Source organism: Geospiza fortis, unplaced genomic scaffold (assembly GCF_000277835.1).
Source record: "Geospiza fortis unplaced genomic scaffold, GeoFor_1.0 scaffold121, whole genome shotgun sequence".
NCBI lineage: Eukaryota > Metazoa > Chordata > Aves > Passeriformes > Thraupidae > Geospiza > Geospiza fortis.
Genome location: NW_005054346.1, coordinates 2,764,314 through 2,780,333, shown reverse-complemented (window position 1 = coordinate 2,780,333; position 16,020 = coordinate 2,764,314). Strand labels below are relative to the sequence as shown.

The 16,020-nt window shown below is 43.9% G+C and overlaps 1 protein-coding gene across 1 annotated transcript in view; it reads left to right on the top strand.

Moving 5' to 3' along the window:
- Positions 1-2,710: 2,710 nt before the first annotated feature.
- The window catches only part of VXN (vexin), a 17,328-nt gene continuing 4,018 nt past the window's right edge, over positions 2,711-16,020 (top strand). The window contains exons 1-3 of the mRNA XM_031058659.1: positions 2,711-2,842; positions 5,774-5,829; positions 11,980-12,123. Coding sequence (XP_030914519.1) covers positions 2,779-2,842; positions 5,774-5,829; positions 11,980-12,123 — 264 coding nt within the window. The 5' untranslated portion in view covers positions 2,711-2,778. The remainder of the gene's footprint in view (positions 2,843-5,773; positions 5,830-11,979; positions 12,124-16,020) is intronic.

Sequence of the window (16,020 nt, the reverse complement as noted above, 5' to 3'; positions counted from 1 at the left end):
CCTTCTGAGTTGTCCTGTTCACCTTTGGTAACTTTGTTCTGACACCAGGAAATGTTTTCATCCTTTACAATCAACACTGAGAGTGGGTATTTGGCAAACTGCTGTATCACAGCCCACAGGGAGGAATTTGGATTTAACACATTCACTTGGGAGTCTTAGGTCAAAGATTTATCCCAGGCCAAAAACTTCTTAGGGTCTTCTCATGGCTGCAGTGGCACTAAGTTAATAGCTTATTCCTCACTTTAGTAGAGAAGAAGAAATTTGAGCCTGGTCTCCAGACATTTTATGGAGGTTGGGGGACAAAAAAAAAAAAAAAGCTTCACAGACTCAAAAACTGTTTGGTTTTCTCCTCCCACCACAGACTGGACTCCTGCTAGGTGAGTAGGGAGCTGGAAGGAGATACCATGTGAGATTGTCTGATGTTGCTCTGCAGTTCCTGGGTTGGACATTGTGGAGAGCTTCTCCTCCAAGTCTAAAATTACTGCCTACACTTCTTTATCAGGTAGCATGCAGTAGAGCTTTTGCACTACACTTCCTGCAGATATAATTACACTTATTTCATAGCTAATCCCAGCATTGGACATTTGCCCAAAATATCTCCCACAGAGGTGGAAAAAAGTAGCCCAATATGTGCAGGTCTTCTCTTGAAGCCACATTAAGATTTCATGCAAAACCCTGAGCATTCATAGTGCTCAACTACACTGCAAGATCTGGACAAAATGAAGAAGCAAACTCCTTTTCATGGACAGAGGACAATTCATTCCCAGATGAGGATCGCAGATGAGGTATATTGTATCTGTCCTCCTGAGCCCTATTCTTCTGTCAGAAAGTGATGCGAGTGCCTTTCAGCAGCTCTCTGTACGGTGATTTGTCCCCATCCTGTGCCTTGTAAAGGTGTGTCCAAAGCCTACCTGCCTTGTAATGCAGTGAATGCCAGCTGGTGACCAGCTCTAGAGTCTCACTTCAGTCTCCACATCCCACCAACCTTCAAAGGATGAAGAACCCAATACTTGTTCTAATGTTAAACCCCATCTATGACTTCAAAATATCTGTAGGTCATACCTAGCATTTGGAAACAATGACTTAGGTCTAAAATTGCCTGTCTTCTCATCAGACTCTGAATATCTGAAGGTGAAATAAAGGGTGGGTTAGATTTGTTATAGCTTTTTTTTTAATGGACTATTCAGTGTTGGTCTTCATTATTTTTTTTTATCCTTTTGAAAGCTTTTAGAGCCTCCTGCATAACCGCCTCTGCCCCATTCAGTGCTGAATGGACGGTGCGCTGATCTTTTTCTCGGTGGGTAATGGATTTGGGTTGATTGCTTGACACGGGGACAATAGGGGGGTAAACAATTGCCTCGCACCCGTGCAGCTCCCCATCTGTTGAGTGCCTGCGCCTTCAGAGGCAGCCGGGCGGGCACAGATGAATGCGCCAGCCCAGCCTGATGTTAATGACATCAGTCATACAAGCAGAACATGTGGCGCAATAAATCAAAAACTAATTGAACTTTTGGTTGATTATATTGCCGTCCCACTGCCTGCTTTGAGCACTGCCTGCTTCGACAATGCCCCCAGCCCTGCAAAGGCTTTGCTGCCCCTGGACAGCAGGAGCCTGCCCTGGGAGGTGACAAGTGACAGCAGCTTCTCTTCGCTCGCTGCTCTCTTGAAACAGCGACACCTTCCACTCAACCAAAATGCTTCCAGGCTCAGGATGTCTATCTGACCAATATTTATTATTTCCAATAAGAAACGTTCATCAATATGACAGTGACAGGCCATGTTCACTGGCACTTTCCATCTGGGACTGTTGGTGGCAGACATCTATAGGAGAAGACAGCACTTGTTTTTGTGCTAATTAGACACACACGTGGTAGTAATGAAGGCTATTCATTAGACTGATATAATTTAATATCATTATTCACACTTGAAAGTACTCCAACTACATCAGTTGTTGGAGCCTGCAAGCCAAAATTTTCTGTCTTGGGTGTCCATGGCAGCATTGAGTCACCAGAAGTTGAGGGGGCTGATATTCATAGAGGTGGAAAGGAACAATTTCTGATGGGAGTATGAAGAAATTAAGAGCTTTGGCAAGAAGACCATTTATCAAAGTGCATAAATATGGGATTAGACCCCAGAGCCATCAAGTCAGGAACCCATCCATGACTCAGGCACCTTTCCTCCCCTTGCAACCACAGATGTGTAGGGGGCACGGAGATCTATGCACATCTGCCTTTCTTAGGCATCTGCTTTTGAAATTTTGCTTTGAAAAACCCAGGATTCCAGTATTTGTTTATGAAATGAAAAGGTAAAGCATGAAATGCTTTTCTTAATATACTAGAGTCATCTCCTCATTATGTGTAGGGAGCGAATTTTTATGGTAAATGTGTTAAAGTACACATTTAACCCAACTTATTTCAAATATCTTTGTAGTACTTCCGTGAGCATTTGCCAATAGATTAGAGTTTAATTATTAGCTATTTATTGCAGAGGATTCTCCACACTGGTAAAAGCAAATGTAAAATAAAATGCTCCTATCTGAGTAGAGGCTTAAGCAAGAGCTAAATTAAATCTTTGTGTTAATATTATTCATAGAAAGGCAGATGGGAGCAGAAAATGTTGCAATGAAGAATATGGAATGAGATGAGATCACAGCATCAGTCTGTCCTTTGTAGATCTGGACAATGATCACAGAGCCAGATTGGATTAGTGAAACCTATTTACCAGAAGTTCAGAGCGGTTGCATGAAGCTGAAAGGCAGTCAGTAGGGAGAGGTGGAAAATGCACCAGATTTACAGCTGCAGCGATGAAAATTTAGAAGTTTTCACTGTGATTTCTTCCAAATGTGAGTACATCAAAATCTAACAACGGCTGTGGTGTTGTCTTTTAGAGGGGTGGGATGTTTAGCAGCGGGGAAATATTTGAAGGGAGCAGCTCATCTGCTCTGCTGTGCCGTGCTCTGCCTGCAGCCCAGCCCTCGCTGCTGCTTTCTCGACTTAATCCCTGCAGGTGCTTCAATATTGTACCTCTGTGAAATCTTTACTCTGGCAAAATTGGGAGCTCTGGAATCGGTGTTGCTGTACCTATGAGGTAACTGCTAAAGTGACAGCTTGCAACTGTGTGGCTTTTCTGTGTAACAGAAAAGAGAATGAAGTTCTGCGAGCAGTTAGAAGTGGGTGAAGTGCATGAATGTTGAATTTAAGTCTGCTGGCTCAATAAGTGGAACATTTCCAAAGCCATGCCCTGGAAATGAATGCATGATTAACATTAATTGCTTCTAATGAAGAGTAAGAACCGGACAAAGCCCAGCCTGCATTTGATTGAACAAATTAGTTTAAACTCAATGGCTGCATATTTCAGCAACAAGAAAGCAGGGAAAAGCAGGGAAAACAAATCGTGGGGCCAGATCAGATCTTTACTTGCAAGCTGCGAGCATGAGCTCTCAGCTGCTTAATTTTGGAATATAAGTGGAAATGACAAAGTGAACCATCACTGTAATTGTATTTGCTGCCTGAAATCTGGGCTATACGCACAAACATCCTTTTGCAGGCAAATCCATGTACATCATCTGCAAGGACTCATTCCTCTCTCCCTTCTCCAGCCCCCTGAAGAAATTGGTGTTTGCAGGGACAGCCTCGCAGCCCCACTGTTTGCATTGCTGTCATTGTATTCCCACCCAAGTGGGTCACTTCTGGCTACTTCTGTGATTCACCCTTCTTTCAATGCCTGTTCAAGTAATTGCATGTTTGCTGGTGCTGTGATTTCCCTTTCATGCCTTGCCTTTCTTCAGCCCTGTAAACCTTTTGCCACTCGTTCTGGCAGACAACAGGGGATGAGGGACTGTGGATCATATGTACTCTGAAAGTAGGCAAATTTATTACTGTTAGGCACATTTATGTGTTTTTCCTTTTGCACTAGGCTGGGTAGCAGCTATAACAGCACGAGAGCACTTGCTTCTGGTAGAAATCTCTAAAAATCTGTACTCCTTACACTGTGTGGTAAAATACCTAAAGTGCCAGAGAGACAAGATAATTCCTTGCATTACTAAACTTTTCTGCACTTGAGTGTTTTGCTTAGAAGCAATTAGTTTAGCCCTCACACAGCGAAATTCCAGAATTAAAGGTGATGGAAGCAGCTTCAAAAACAACTTACAGTATATTCCTAGGTTTAAAAAAACCCAAACCACCTTCATTATGTTTGTCTGGCTTTCATCCCACACTCAGCATGGTTTAAAATATAAAACATGTCCTGCAGGATAACAGTGAGGATCCCTGAGGACATCACACTGTGCAGAGCAGACTGTAATCACACTGACAGCTTAGCACACTCCAGGCAGGCAGACAACTTCCTTGTGACAAGCTCAGTGTGGAAATGCCCTGTGCTGCAAGGGGCTGCTCACAGCTCACGGGGACCCTCCCATTTTCCTGTCCTGTTTCACCACAGCACAGCACAGGCCAGACTTTCCTCTCCAGTGGGCTCCTCAGGCTCAGGACTTACATCCTCACCGGGATGTGGAGGGATGGCTGTTAGACACACATAAGCTGTCTAAGAAGAGTGACTTTGGTCTCACTGCCAGCTCTGCTTGTACCAGAGCCCTGGAAAGCCCAGGCACTTGTTATTGCTGCCATCTGAGGAGAGGAGTTTGGCTCCAGCAAGGAGCAGCCTTGGATGACCTCCAGCTGCTTCCACAGCTCCAAAACTCTGCACACAGTAATACACAGCAGTAATAAGCACTGCAAGTGAAATGTATGCCAACAACGTCAAGGAAAGCTCACCTGGGGAGTAGGAGTCACCCATCATCCTGTGACAAACCTTCCTGGCTCCTCAAAGCCTTGGGATTATACACACAGCCTGAATAGGAAACCCCCATTCACATGCCTTGCCCCAGGGTCAGCCTTTAGAATTGGAGTTAATTCTCCACATTTGGCAGCTTTCTGCAAGCCTGTTTCTGTCACTGGTGGCTAAATCCTGTAGCTCTGGTAGCCCGAACACAAGGGAAGGGAAGACATGATGAGAGGGAGAGCTGGGAGGATCACAGAGTCTTTCTGGCCAGTTTCAAGCCTAACTCAAACAACAACAGTATAAAGAGCTTTCACTTAGTCCAGTAAAACCATCACCCAAAACCAGTTGCTTCAGTTCAGACAAAAGCTTGGCTTGTGGCCCTGGCACCCTGTGTGTCTATTGGCTGGTGGTTCTATGCTTTTGGTGTCTTTGTGGGTCTAAGAAATAAAAAGTGAGACAAAGACTCTAAGGAAAATGTCCCAAGCTAAAGAACAGAATAGGTAATTCTGAGAATTGGAAAAGAAAAGATTAGGCTTAGTGCAAGTGTTGTGCTTTGGACATCATGCAGTGAAAGTGAAACAATGTCATGAGGGACTTAGAGCTTGTTGATAAAGTCTCTAACTAGATAAAATCATAATAGTCTCCAAGTAAATGTATACACTACTCATTTCCTCCTGAAGTACTTGCAGGTGGGAGGCCAGATCAAAACTGAGAAAGGAGGAGGAGTGCTCCTTCTGGAAGCCTGAGAGAGAGGTGCAGAAACTCGGGATGGGCTGTGGCCCTGTGGCCATGGATTTCTGTATTGTGCAGTCAGAGCATGGTCTCTGAGATCACATCAAAAGGGACTTTGGATTGCTTCAGCTGGAATCTTCCTCAAACTCTTTCTTCTCCCCCCTCTTCCCACCATGCCCCCAGTGAATTCTTACAGAGGACTTTGGGGGGCACATGCCCACCTCCACAGCATCCTGACCATGTTCTGTTCTTCTCTTTGCAGCATGTAGTCCTGCCCGAAGACGAGCCAAAGCTTCACAGCACATCCTTGCAAAGAGTGTAAGAAAAATCTCCTTTCTTCTCCCTGTTTTATTTTGTTCACATTCTAGTTGGTTGTGCATACCCTCAAAAGTGCTGTGGGTAAATGGGAAGCAGATCTTCCAGGGTGAAGAAGTGCATCCATGTCTGATGCAGGGAGTGGGGTGGGAAACAGAAGGGGGAGTTTCTGTAAAGCTGCAGTTCATTTACAGAAGTGCTTTGAAAAAAAAATACCAACAAACAAACAAACAAAAAAAGGTCTTGCCATGCAGAGCCAGTCAAAATGAGCATAGTGGCTTACCAACACTGGCCATGTGAGGAGGGAATCACAAACTTCATTACTGTCCATACAGCCTTCACAGTAAGTCCAGAGATACATGTAGGAATGAAAAGTAAGCAAATCACACCAAATCCTATCAGTGTTAATCAAGTAATAATAATAATCATGTTCGTCTCCTGGTCCCAGCAGTGCTTGCCTGCCCTTGCCTCAGTCGCAGCGCAGAGGGCACAGAAGAACGCCCCAGATTAAAATAACTGAACATTTTTCATGCTCTGAGTAAATGTCTTGCAAGTTCAGCTGCTTTCACACAAGGGTGTGGGGTTTCTTGTCTTCAGTTTTCCCTCCTGAAATCCACTTGACCCATTCACAACCCCTTGCAAAATCCTTTTAGCTGATTTGCAGGAATGACAGTCTCTTCTGCATATCAAAGCACTTCTTACAAGTTTGAGACTCTTCTGCCAAAGCATTTCTTCTCACCACAGACCTGTCTCTTATCTAAGCACTTCGCTGAAGTATTTTGCTCCATGGCCTTCCCTTTTTCCATGCCCTTTCCTGCTTCCCAGATCCATCCTCATTTTCCAAGAGCCTTTTCTTTGTATTCCTGATTCCCTGATCTCCCCACAGAACTGTAGGTCCTCCTGCTTACCTCACTTACCTGTGCACTGGGAAAAAACCTCATCACATTCACTCCCACCCTCTCTTTTGGTTATTAAAGCAGATCACAGGATCCTGGTACATCACAGGACACCTGAAGTGGTCCCCAGGAAGAGTCAGAAACATGTCTGTCATTTTTTGGGTAGAAATTCTGCATGTGTATGTTTTCCCAAATTGTGACAGTCTCGGTTTGGTTGGTCTTGTCCCATAGCTCAGGCTGAGATTTCAAAATTACTCTTCATGCCAAAAGAAAGATGAGTCAGACTGCTGGAGTGTTACTCAAAATAAGCCATTTTGAGATACCCCACTTTCATTTGTTAAACCTTTGGTATATTTTGTTTTCCACGCAATATAAAAACAGAAAAGTCCAAACCAAAAGTGAACTATTCTGAATTGATGAAACAAAATACTTGGATAATTTACCTTTTTTTTTTTTTTGGACAATATTTCTCATAGAACTATTCAGCTGAAAAAATTCAGCTGGCTTACATCAAAATCAAAGGAAATTCTGTGTCTGTTATCTTGTCCCAAATCTCAGTAGATAGTTGTTTCTACTAAATGGAAGCACCTAATATGTAATTTGGATTGGATCAGCTGCTGTGGCAGCACTGTACTCATAAAAGCCTAAGAAAATAAGATAAGAAAGTCCCTGTTTTGTTGCTATATTTTAAGAGGATTGGGGTTTTTTTCCTTTGGGGCTTTCCTGACCCCAATTAAGGATGTCCTTTGATTGGCTCTTAGTCATGATGCAGGCAGCATCATATTAGCAGTGGGAACACCAAGCCTGAAGAATGGTCTGCAGCTCCAGCTGTGAAAACAAGGATGGCTCTCAAACCAAAGTGTTTGACTGAGCACAGCCAACTCTTAGACATTCCCCTTCTTCAGTGGGATGCCACTGCTGGTAAGCAAGCACTGAAGGAAATTGCACATACTGGAATAGACGTGCCTCTGAGGAAGCCGTGATTGCCAATTTCTGGACCCACAGAAAAGTCGCAGAATGATTGTTTATTTTTCACTTTTACATCTGCACCTGCAGTCAGAGCTGTAGAAATGCCTCAGCTAACATGAAATCTTCTGCTCTGGTGATTGCGGTGGATGCACAACTTTAATCCTCAGCAAGGACAAAAATAGCAACCAATGTGGACATCTGCCAGACCTTCTTTTTTCGCAGCAGAAATACTCAAGCAGTGTAGCATTAAGTGATTTAACATTCAAATTACTGACTGTGGGGGGTAGCTTCCATCACATACAAGAACTCATCCCAAAAGCATGATAATGACTGTGGAAGGGTGACAGAAAGGAGGAAGCACCTTTTTTTTTTTTCAGCTGAGTGTTTCACCAATATGTATATTTGCAGTTCCTATTGCCCTATTAAGAGTTATTTCCAGTGGTAGTAGATCCTTCCCTTCTCTTCTTCTAGCCCCAAAATCCCCTGGGTAGAGCTGTCTGGACACCAGTACCTGTCTACTTTGCAAGAAAGTAGAAAATACCCCTGTGTATGCTAGAGTTGCCACATTAAAAATCAGCTCAGCATTAGGCCATCAAAATAACTCTACAAATCTGGAATTTTCTCCACTAACAAGCACTCTAGGTTTCAAAATTTTATCCAAAGGCAGATATTTAATTGTCACCTTTTCTGGATGATTGTTGGTTGGCAGTGGGATTTTAAGTCCAGGATTAGGATGGTTGGAAGAGCCTCTCTGTGACTGCCCTGTGTCCTCTGTGCCCCTTCCCTCTGAACACAGCTAATTCCAGCAGGGGGTATGCCAGGCCTCAGTGCTCTCATGTGCATGGCAAAGTCCAGAAAAAGAGAGTTTGCTGGGCTCTGATTTCAGAGCCAGAGTCCTGCAAACAGACTGGGCCAGCCAAAGGATTTACAGGTCCTAAAAACAGTAGGTTTTTAGAGAGCGGTTTGCTAATTCTGCATAGTTTGGCTGACTCTGCCATTTGCACAGATTTAAATTTCCTGGTATGTCTAGAAAAGAAAAGTGACTCCCAGTTGATCCTTCTGCTTTACCCTAGGTACCCTAAAGAAATGTCAGCTCCACTTTAGATCAAAACCAAGCTACAGCAGGTTTAGTTTCCTGACCTAGATAAGTCTTTACATATTACAGTAATGGGTGAGGCAGCCAAAGTCACTGTGAAATCTTGAATTAGGAGATAAGGAACTCCCAAAGTGTGCTACAACCATGCAAAAAATGATGCAAAAAAAAAAAAAAAAGCTGCTGAAAATATGTTATAGACATTGCACTGTTGTCCCCAGCTGTAATGGAAAATGGCACTGTAACTTATTTATACAGGTTCTGCTGCTTGAAGGTGTCTTGGCATTACTGATATCATATGTAACAAGGAATCTCAAAAACACAGACAATGTGCCTAAATAATTCTTGCTATTAACCAAGATAAAAACCCTCCTCTTTTCCCCAAACTGTGCAACACGTAGGCAGAATGTTAAGTTTCAAGTCCATGGTGGTTTACACTGATCAAATAAGCCACTTTCAGGATTAGAGGTGACTGCAGCCAGCATCCTACTTACCAAAAATGCTCTTTCCATGACAATGCAAAATAAGTGACTGCAGCTGTCTCAGGAGCAGAGGGTTGATGACATTTTCTGTCACACACCTGCAAAGACTAAGTGTGACCAAGAGCACTGGACACTTTTCCAGAGATGGTGGGAAAGCTGAGCTTTGTGGCATTCCTTGAAAGCTGGAAGAGCTCGGTTCACACGAGGCAGGCTCCAAGGGCTGTCATTAGAGACCCCTGCTAGCCACAGTCCATCATATTAGTCCTGAGGATGGGAGTCTCCTGGTGGCCCCGTGGTGAAGGGGGTGATGCCCTGGTGAGCAGCTTGTAAGATTTGTGTGGTCAGGCCGTGTGTGGAGCCAGGAGCTGCAGCCTGAAGGAGCTGCTGCAGAGGGATGGGGAGGTGCTGGAGCTGCTCCAGGGGCAGCAGGGAGGGAGCCAGTGCCAACAGCTTAAGCAGCAACAGGAGGCCTCTCATAACCAGCACCACCCTCGTTCTGAGACATCGGAGCAATGCTGAGGCTCAGCTCTGTTGGCAGCTCCAAATTTGTGATGAGTGGAGCTGGGAGCCAGCTGCAGCCTCCCTTAGCATGTGCTTGTCTTCAAGGACACCAGTAGTCCCTTTAACTGAACACTGGGCATGTCTTTAAGTAATTTACAGCACATGGAGCATGATAGGCCGTGTGTCAAAATCCACAGAAACTGGGGGAAACCCCTATCCAGCTGTGGATTAGGCTTTGGTTGCCTTACCTGCCTTTTCTAGAAGTATTTTTGCCTGTTGTTGGGCAGTTTCTGCTCCTCATCCTACTAGTCAGTAGGATTTAGGTAATGTAGGCCTGTCCAGACTCCAGAGGGTACATGGAGACAAAAGAATTAAAAGTGGTTAGGTTGGGATTTTTCTTCTTTCCTGTTTTGGAAAACATGGGTTTGCATATGTTGTTATGTCTGTGTAAAAAGTCATATACACAGAACATTGCAGATTAATGGCAAATTCAATTAAAACTTAACTAGAGGAAATGGACAATTTGGTGTGAGGGGACATGCTTGAATAGGGTCTTGATTTATCTTGAGTGTGTGTTAGAAGGCAGAGCAATAGACAGAATTAAGGTTTTTTCTATGTCAATAGTGAGCTGGCCAGTTTTTGGTCTCAGTCTTGAGGAAAAATAACTATATTTATATCTAAAACACGTAGACAGCAGCTGCCAGTCATCAGCTAGATGCAACTAACTGCTTTTCTCATGGTCTTCCAACATAAGTTAGTCTAATAGGAAATAGTCTGAATAGTTGCCACATGTCTTGTTTCCTGGCTGGTTTGGATCTTCACCCTGTTTAAGTGGCTCTCTGTATGACAGCAGCATATTCTTCTTTAGGGAAGAATTAAAAAAAAAAAAAAAACAACAAAGTATGAAACACTCTGTCCCTGCTGTTGGAACTTTGATCTTCTTGAGAAAACTCTTTCCAGACTATCCTGGAGAACAGTCCTGACCAATCCACTTCTTTGAGGTGTATCCCTGTTTTTCCAAACTCACATTACCTCTGGCATCCCCAGCTGCCTGTGGCAGGACAGTGAGTGCCATGGCTTAGTCTAAATTGGTTAGAAAAGAACTTGATTTTGTTCATGCTTGTTTTCAGGGACCGTGGGAGATGGAGGGAGCGGGGGTGATGCTCATATAAAGTTGCAGCTGTCAGTGAGTTTTGTCTGTGTGAGCCAATGTTTGTGAAAACTAATCTCTAGGAGCACAATCCCTCTCTGCCTTGTATTCTCTGTAGTTATTTATCAGGTACAATATGTAAGTAAGTTTAAAAATAGGAGAGACCATAATGAAACAGCATTTGTAGTTTGCATTGCATAAGTTTGACTGGTTGCCCCAGATGTGATGCAATAAGAAAATTAATCTGGGCTGTATCAGAGGCATATCCTATTCAGTAGATCTTGGAAAGGAGCACATTTCAGCCTCCTGAGGAGAATACAGAAAGGGGCAACTAAGTAGCTGGGTCCCAGAAAGACCCTGCAGGATTTTCCCATACTTCTATACACAGCACAGAAGCTGGAGCCAAACAAGATCCCACAAATCCCACAGTCCCCACCTGAGAAAATCCCCTTTGGATGACAGCAGAGCAGCAGGAAGAACAAGCAGCTTTTCAGCTCCCCCATGACCCTGAGAGAGCACCTGTTAGGAAAATGAATCCACAAACACCAGAGGTTTATGGCCAAAAAGGAGACAGAGGAGTCCTTTCTGGCTTTGTTTGAATAAAGGGAGAGGCCATGGGGCATTCCCCTGGGATCTCTCAAATTTTTGGAGGATGCAGCCTCCTTTTTATCCCAATTTCCTGGCGGCATCTCCCTTCTCTCTTTCCCCATTGGCTGAGGTGCTTGAGAGGGACGGACTCCCCGATACACCTGATACCAAAGATTTCCTTCTAATGTATAACCCTCCCTTTTCATTTTTAATTCATATGGAATTTAGGGGTTTTTCTTCCCCTTTATTTCTTTCATCTCTCAATGTCTAACTTCATTTATCAGCAAACCTAAAGTTTATTTGTAAAAGCAAATTCATCAATCAGTGGAATCCTTCCCATTGTTTCTTTTATTTCCCAGAGCTAGTTTTACCTACCAGCAGACCTGCAGCTTGTTTGTAAAGCCAAATCTACCATTCCTGTCACTCCTGACCCCCAGGGCTGGGTGTGACAGGGTGTTTGCCTGTCCCCTGCAGGTGGTGGCCATACCAGAGCACCGGTCCCACCAAGACCATCTCCTGCGAGTGCTGTACAAGGAGGAGGCACGGGGCAGCCCAGGGCAGCGCAGAGCCAGCCCCAGCAAGAGCACTGCCCAGCACCCTGGTGAGTCCACAACTGCTGTATGGCACTAAATCGTTTAGCTAGTTGTTGTTTCGCACTATGTGATTGGAGATTTGCACTGAGTAGTCTTTACATTGCACTGAACAGTTTATGTTATATCACATGGTTTGTTCTTCCCCTCTCTTATCACACGGTTTTTCCCTCACCCCGTGTTGTCATCTTATTGCAGGGGTTCCATACTTTTATCTCCTTATATACTGCAGGGGTTCCATACTGTTATCGCCTTATTGCAAAAGTTCCACGCCTTCTTGGCGTTTTCTTGTGGGCACCTCCTCAGAGCAGTAACTCCTCCTCCTTCACAAAGCAGCCAACTGACTCCAGTTCCCCACTCAACCAGCCACCCCACTCTTTTATAGCCCTCTTCTTCTCATTGGTCACAGCTGTGGCCTGTTAAAGTCAGGCTTGTTCCTAATCTTTGATAATTGGCCCAGCTGCAACTCCTTAGGGGTAAGATTACTTTCTACACTATCTTTATTTTCTTATATTCTACCCCCCACAACCCCAGTACCCCGGGTGCCGTCTCTCCTCTGGTCAGTCCCTCCCCTTGCCCCTCCTCACTTGTATCCCATTGGATGTGGTTCTCTGTCTCCACCCCCCATTCCCCAGGTATAAAAGTCCCCCACAGGAAGGGGATCGTCTCTTTCCCACCTTGGAAATAAATGTGGGACGTTGGTGCCCCCGTGGAGAAGAGCCCTTCTGGTCTTTTGCCTTTGTCCGTGTAAGATTGTGTGGGCTGGAGTTCATAGCTAGCCGGACTGGACCCGAACAGCCCGTCCACACACGGACTCTTACAGCTGGAGCCCAGAACCAAAGCCCTTCATTCTTCCCTGGCCCCAGAACATTTTTGGATATTGCAGTCTGCCACTTGTGCAGACTGCAGGCTCTTTATTGTGGACCTGGAGGATGATTCTGGGCTGATGTGAAAAACGCCAATCACTCGTTTTTAAAATTTTAAAAATTTTATAGTAATTATAATTACTGTAAAAATAGTAATATAATTAGAGCAATAAAAATTTGGACAATTAAGATTTAGGACAATAAAAACAAAGAGTTGTGGACAGTCCGGGTACCTCTTTCTGGGCAAAATAAGCCCAAAAAGGACCCACATTAACAGAGGATTAACCCTTAAAAGCAATAGCTTGTTGCATATTCATATACCTCATACATGATGCATAAATTCCTCTCAAACAAAGGATTCTGTCTGGTCAGTGTCAACTTCTTCCTATTAATCCTGACAGCATCTTCATGGCTGAGCGAGCTGGAAAGAAGTTAGTTTCTTCTGATAATGGAGCAATAAATTCATTTTCTCTGAAAGATTTAGGTGTCCTGTGGCTGCTATCTTGGTGTGAGTCCTCTAAAAAAAGTATCTTCCATAGCACAGTTTCTATTTTAACATTATATTTTAACCTAAAACTATATTTAGCACACTACTTAAGAGAATTAATACAGCGTAACTTTCTAACATGACACATATAATATTCATTTTAATATTTGCGAAAAGCCAATCATAAAATACACCTTTTTCACACTTAAAATATCCAGTGGAATGAATGAGATAATGACTGTGGCATTGCTCAATTTATTCAGAGTCCTAAACTCACTTTATTCAGAGTCAGAGACGCTGAGTCCTAAACTCACTTTATTCAGAGTCATAAATGCTCCCTGACAATATTTTAGAGAAGATAAATTTTAAATTACTGCATTTTCCTGAGTCATCTTATTATATAAGATCCCTGTTCAGTTGCTTAGGATCAGCTAGAAGATAATCATCAGGGATGGATTTTCACATTCTGGAGGCCAGCCACAGACCTGATTTTTTGGCAACCAAAGCTTGTTCAGCATATTTGTGAGAAACCGTGAAGGAAAAATAGAGCTTGCCAATACAAAACCAAGGAGATGAGTAAACACAAACAGAGTGGCCATTCAGCTCCTCCAGCACTGGTGTGTTATGTTTGGAAAGCTCAAGCTGCAGCAGGGCTGTGCGGTTTCACATGGGATGGCCTTCTAACCAAAACCACATCTTTTGCTCTCCTATGAGAAATCATCCAGATGCAGTCAAGTTGTATTTCTTTAAAGAAATCCCACATGGCATGTTTTTCCAAGATAAATTGGACATTTGGATGTTAAAAGGTGCTAAATCTCTAAATCAGGTCCATGAAGGAGCATGTTCCTCACATCACTGGCCTCCAACCACACTGCACATAAGCCATCCCTTTAAGAAACAAACTAGGCAAGAGTGGGGCCTGGGAAACTGGAAAAGAAGACACTGAGCCTGGGACCATAGGAAAGGATCTCAAAAAGATCTCAGGACCAGAGCCAAGATGTGGCTGAAAAAAAGAACAGGAGCTTCAGGACTGGAGCCGGGACAGGAGAAGGAGTGGCTGGGACTGGCTACAGGGTAAAGGATGGCCAAGGGGCAGAGAGGCAGAAAGGAGGGACTGCTGGTCTCTGCTGTTAAGGGAGATGAGAGGTAAAGGATGACAGATAGGTGCAAGCAAGAGAAAAGCTGTAGGAATCTAAAAAGAAGAGCAGAAAAGGGGGAAACGGGTCTCATAGAGGGAGAAAGGGAAATGAGTAGGCAAAACTTAGAAATTAAGTTTAAATTCGAACCAACAACAAACAAACAAAAGGACACAGATGAGGCCATTAGCGTGTTTATTGCTGCCATCAGAAATCCTGCACAAACAGCAAAGCAGGACAGTCCATTCCAGCGTTCTGGAAGCGGAATTCACACTGCATCCAGCCACCATTGCCTTGAGGGGAGCAGCTACAAACCTTGAAACCATGAAGCCATGAAGACTTTCTTTTGCTTAGATATTTTGCTAAAAGTTTGCAAGAGCATTTTCTGTATCTAATAAGAGGGATGGGCTGAAGTGAAGAATCAGACAAAGTAAGAGAAAACAAAACTAAATAAAAAGAAAAAATATGGGCATGAGCTGAAGCCCTGCTGATCCACTTGCTGGATACTGTCAGTACCTAATATGCACGATGAGAGGAGGTAATTGCATTAACTTTGACGTGAGGGATACAGTAAGGTACCTAATGGAATTACTGGAGGGGGGTGGAGCAGGAAGAAGAAAGCTGGTTAGGATATTTATCACAGTCAAATATTGCCCCCAGAAGGAGGAGACAGTTCCAGTTGCTAAGTCATGCTGGAGACAGCACTGTAAGCAGCACCCTGGCTATTTCCAAATTTGCTGTCGTTATTTATATTCCATTGGTCAAAGCAGTAGAAAGGTCCACATTCCCCCAGCTAAATAGGAGGATTTGGCCATTTTTAGATTTTTGGGATGAAAAAAATCTGGCATCCCTCACTCATATATTTCCTTGGTACAGTGGGCAGGAATGTCAGTGAGCATTTATCCATGGATAAGTTTTTGGATGAGCAATTACTTGAAACTGAAGGGTAACCTTCAGAGCTGAGGACAGCAGAGAGAGAGATGTCACTCAGCCACAGGCAGAAAGGTGGAAATCCCTCCCTGTGACAGGGGAGACATAATACACATCTCTTCCCAGGTTAAAATAACTCCCCACAGCAATATAGAAAGGAGAGAATGATCTCCTATGCAGGTCAAACCTGCAGTGGGGGCTGAAGAGCACCATTTGGGCTCTTTGCTTGTAGAAATATGTGAGTGTTTACAGAGGGGGAAAGGGCTCCCACTTAGCTTGGTCTGCTAAGGGCAGCTTGTCATCTCATTTGAAAAGTCCAGGAGCAAGCTGAGAGACTTTCCAGAATGACTTCAGCAGCTCCACAATCACTTATTTTGACATCACGATAGATGGTCACTCTGCTCTTCTGGCTATAATCAAATCCGGTGGGACTGTAACCTGTATCTGGGCTCCGTCCATATCGGGGCTTCACTGCACAGAAGGAGGGTTTTCATACAAGCTGTGCC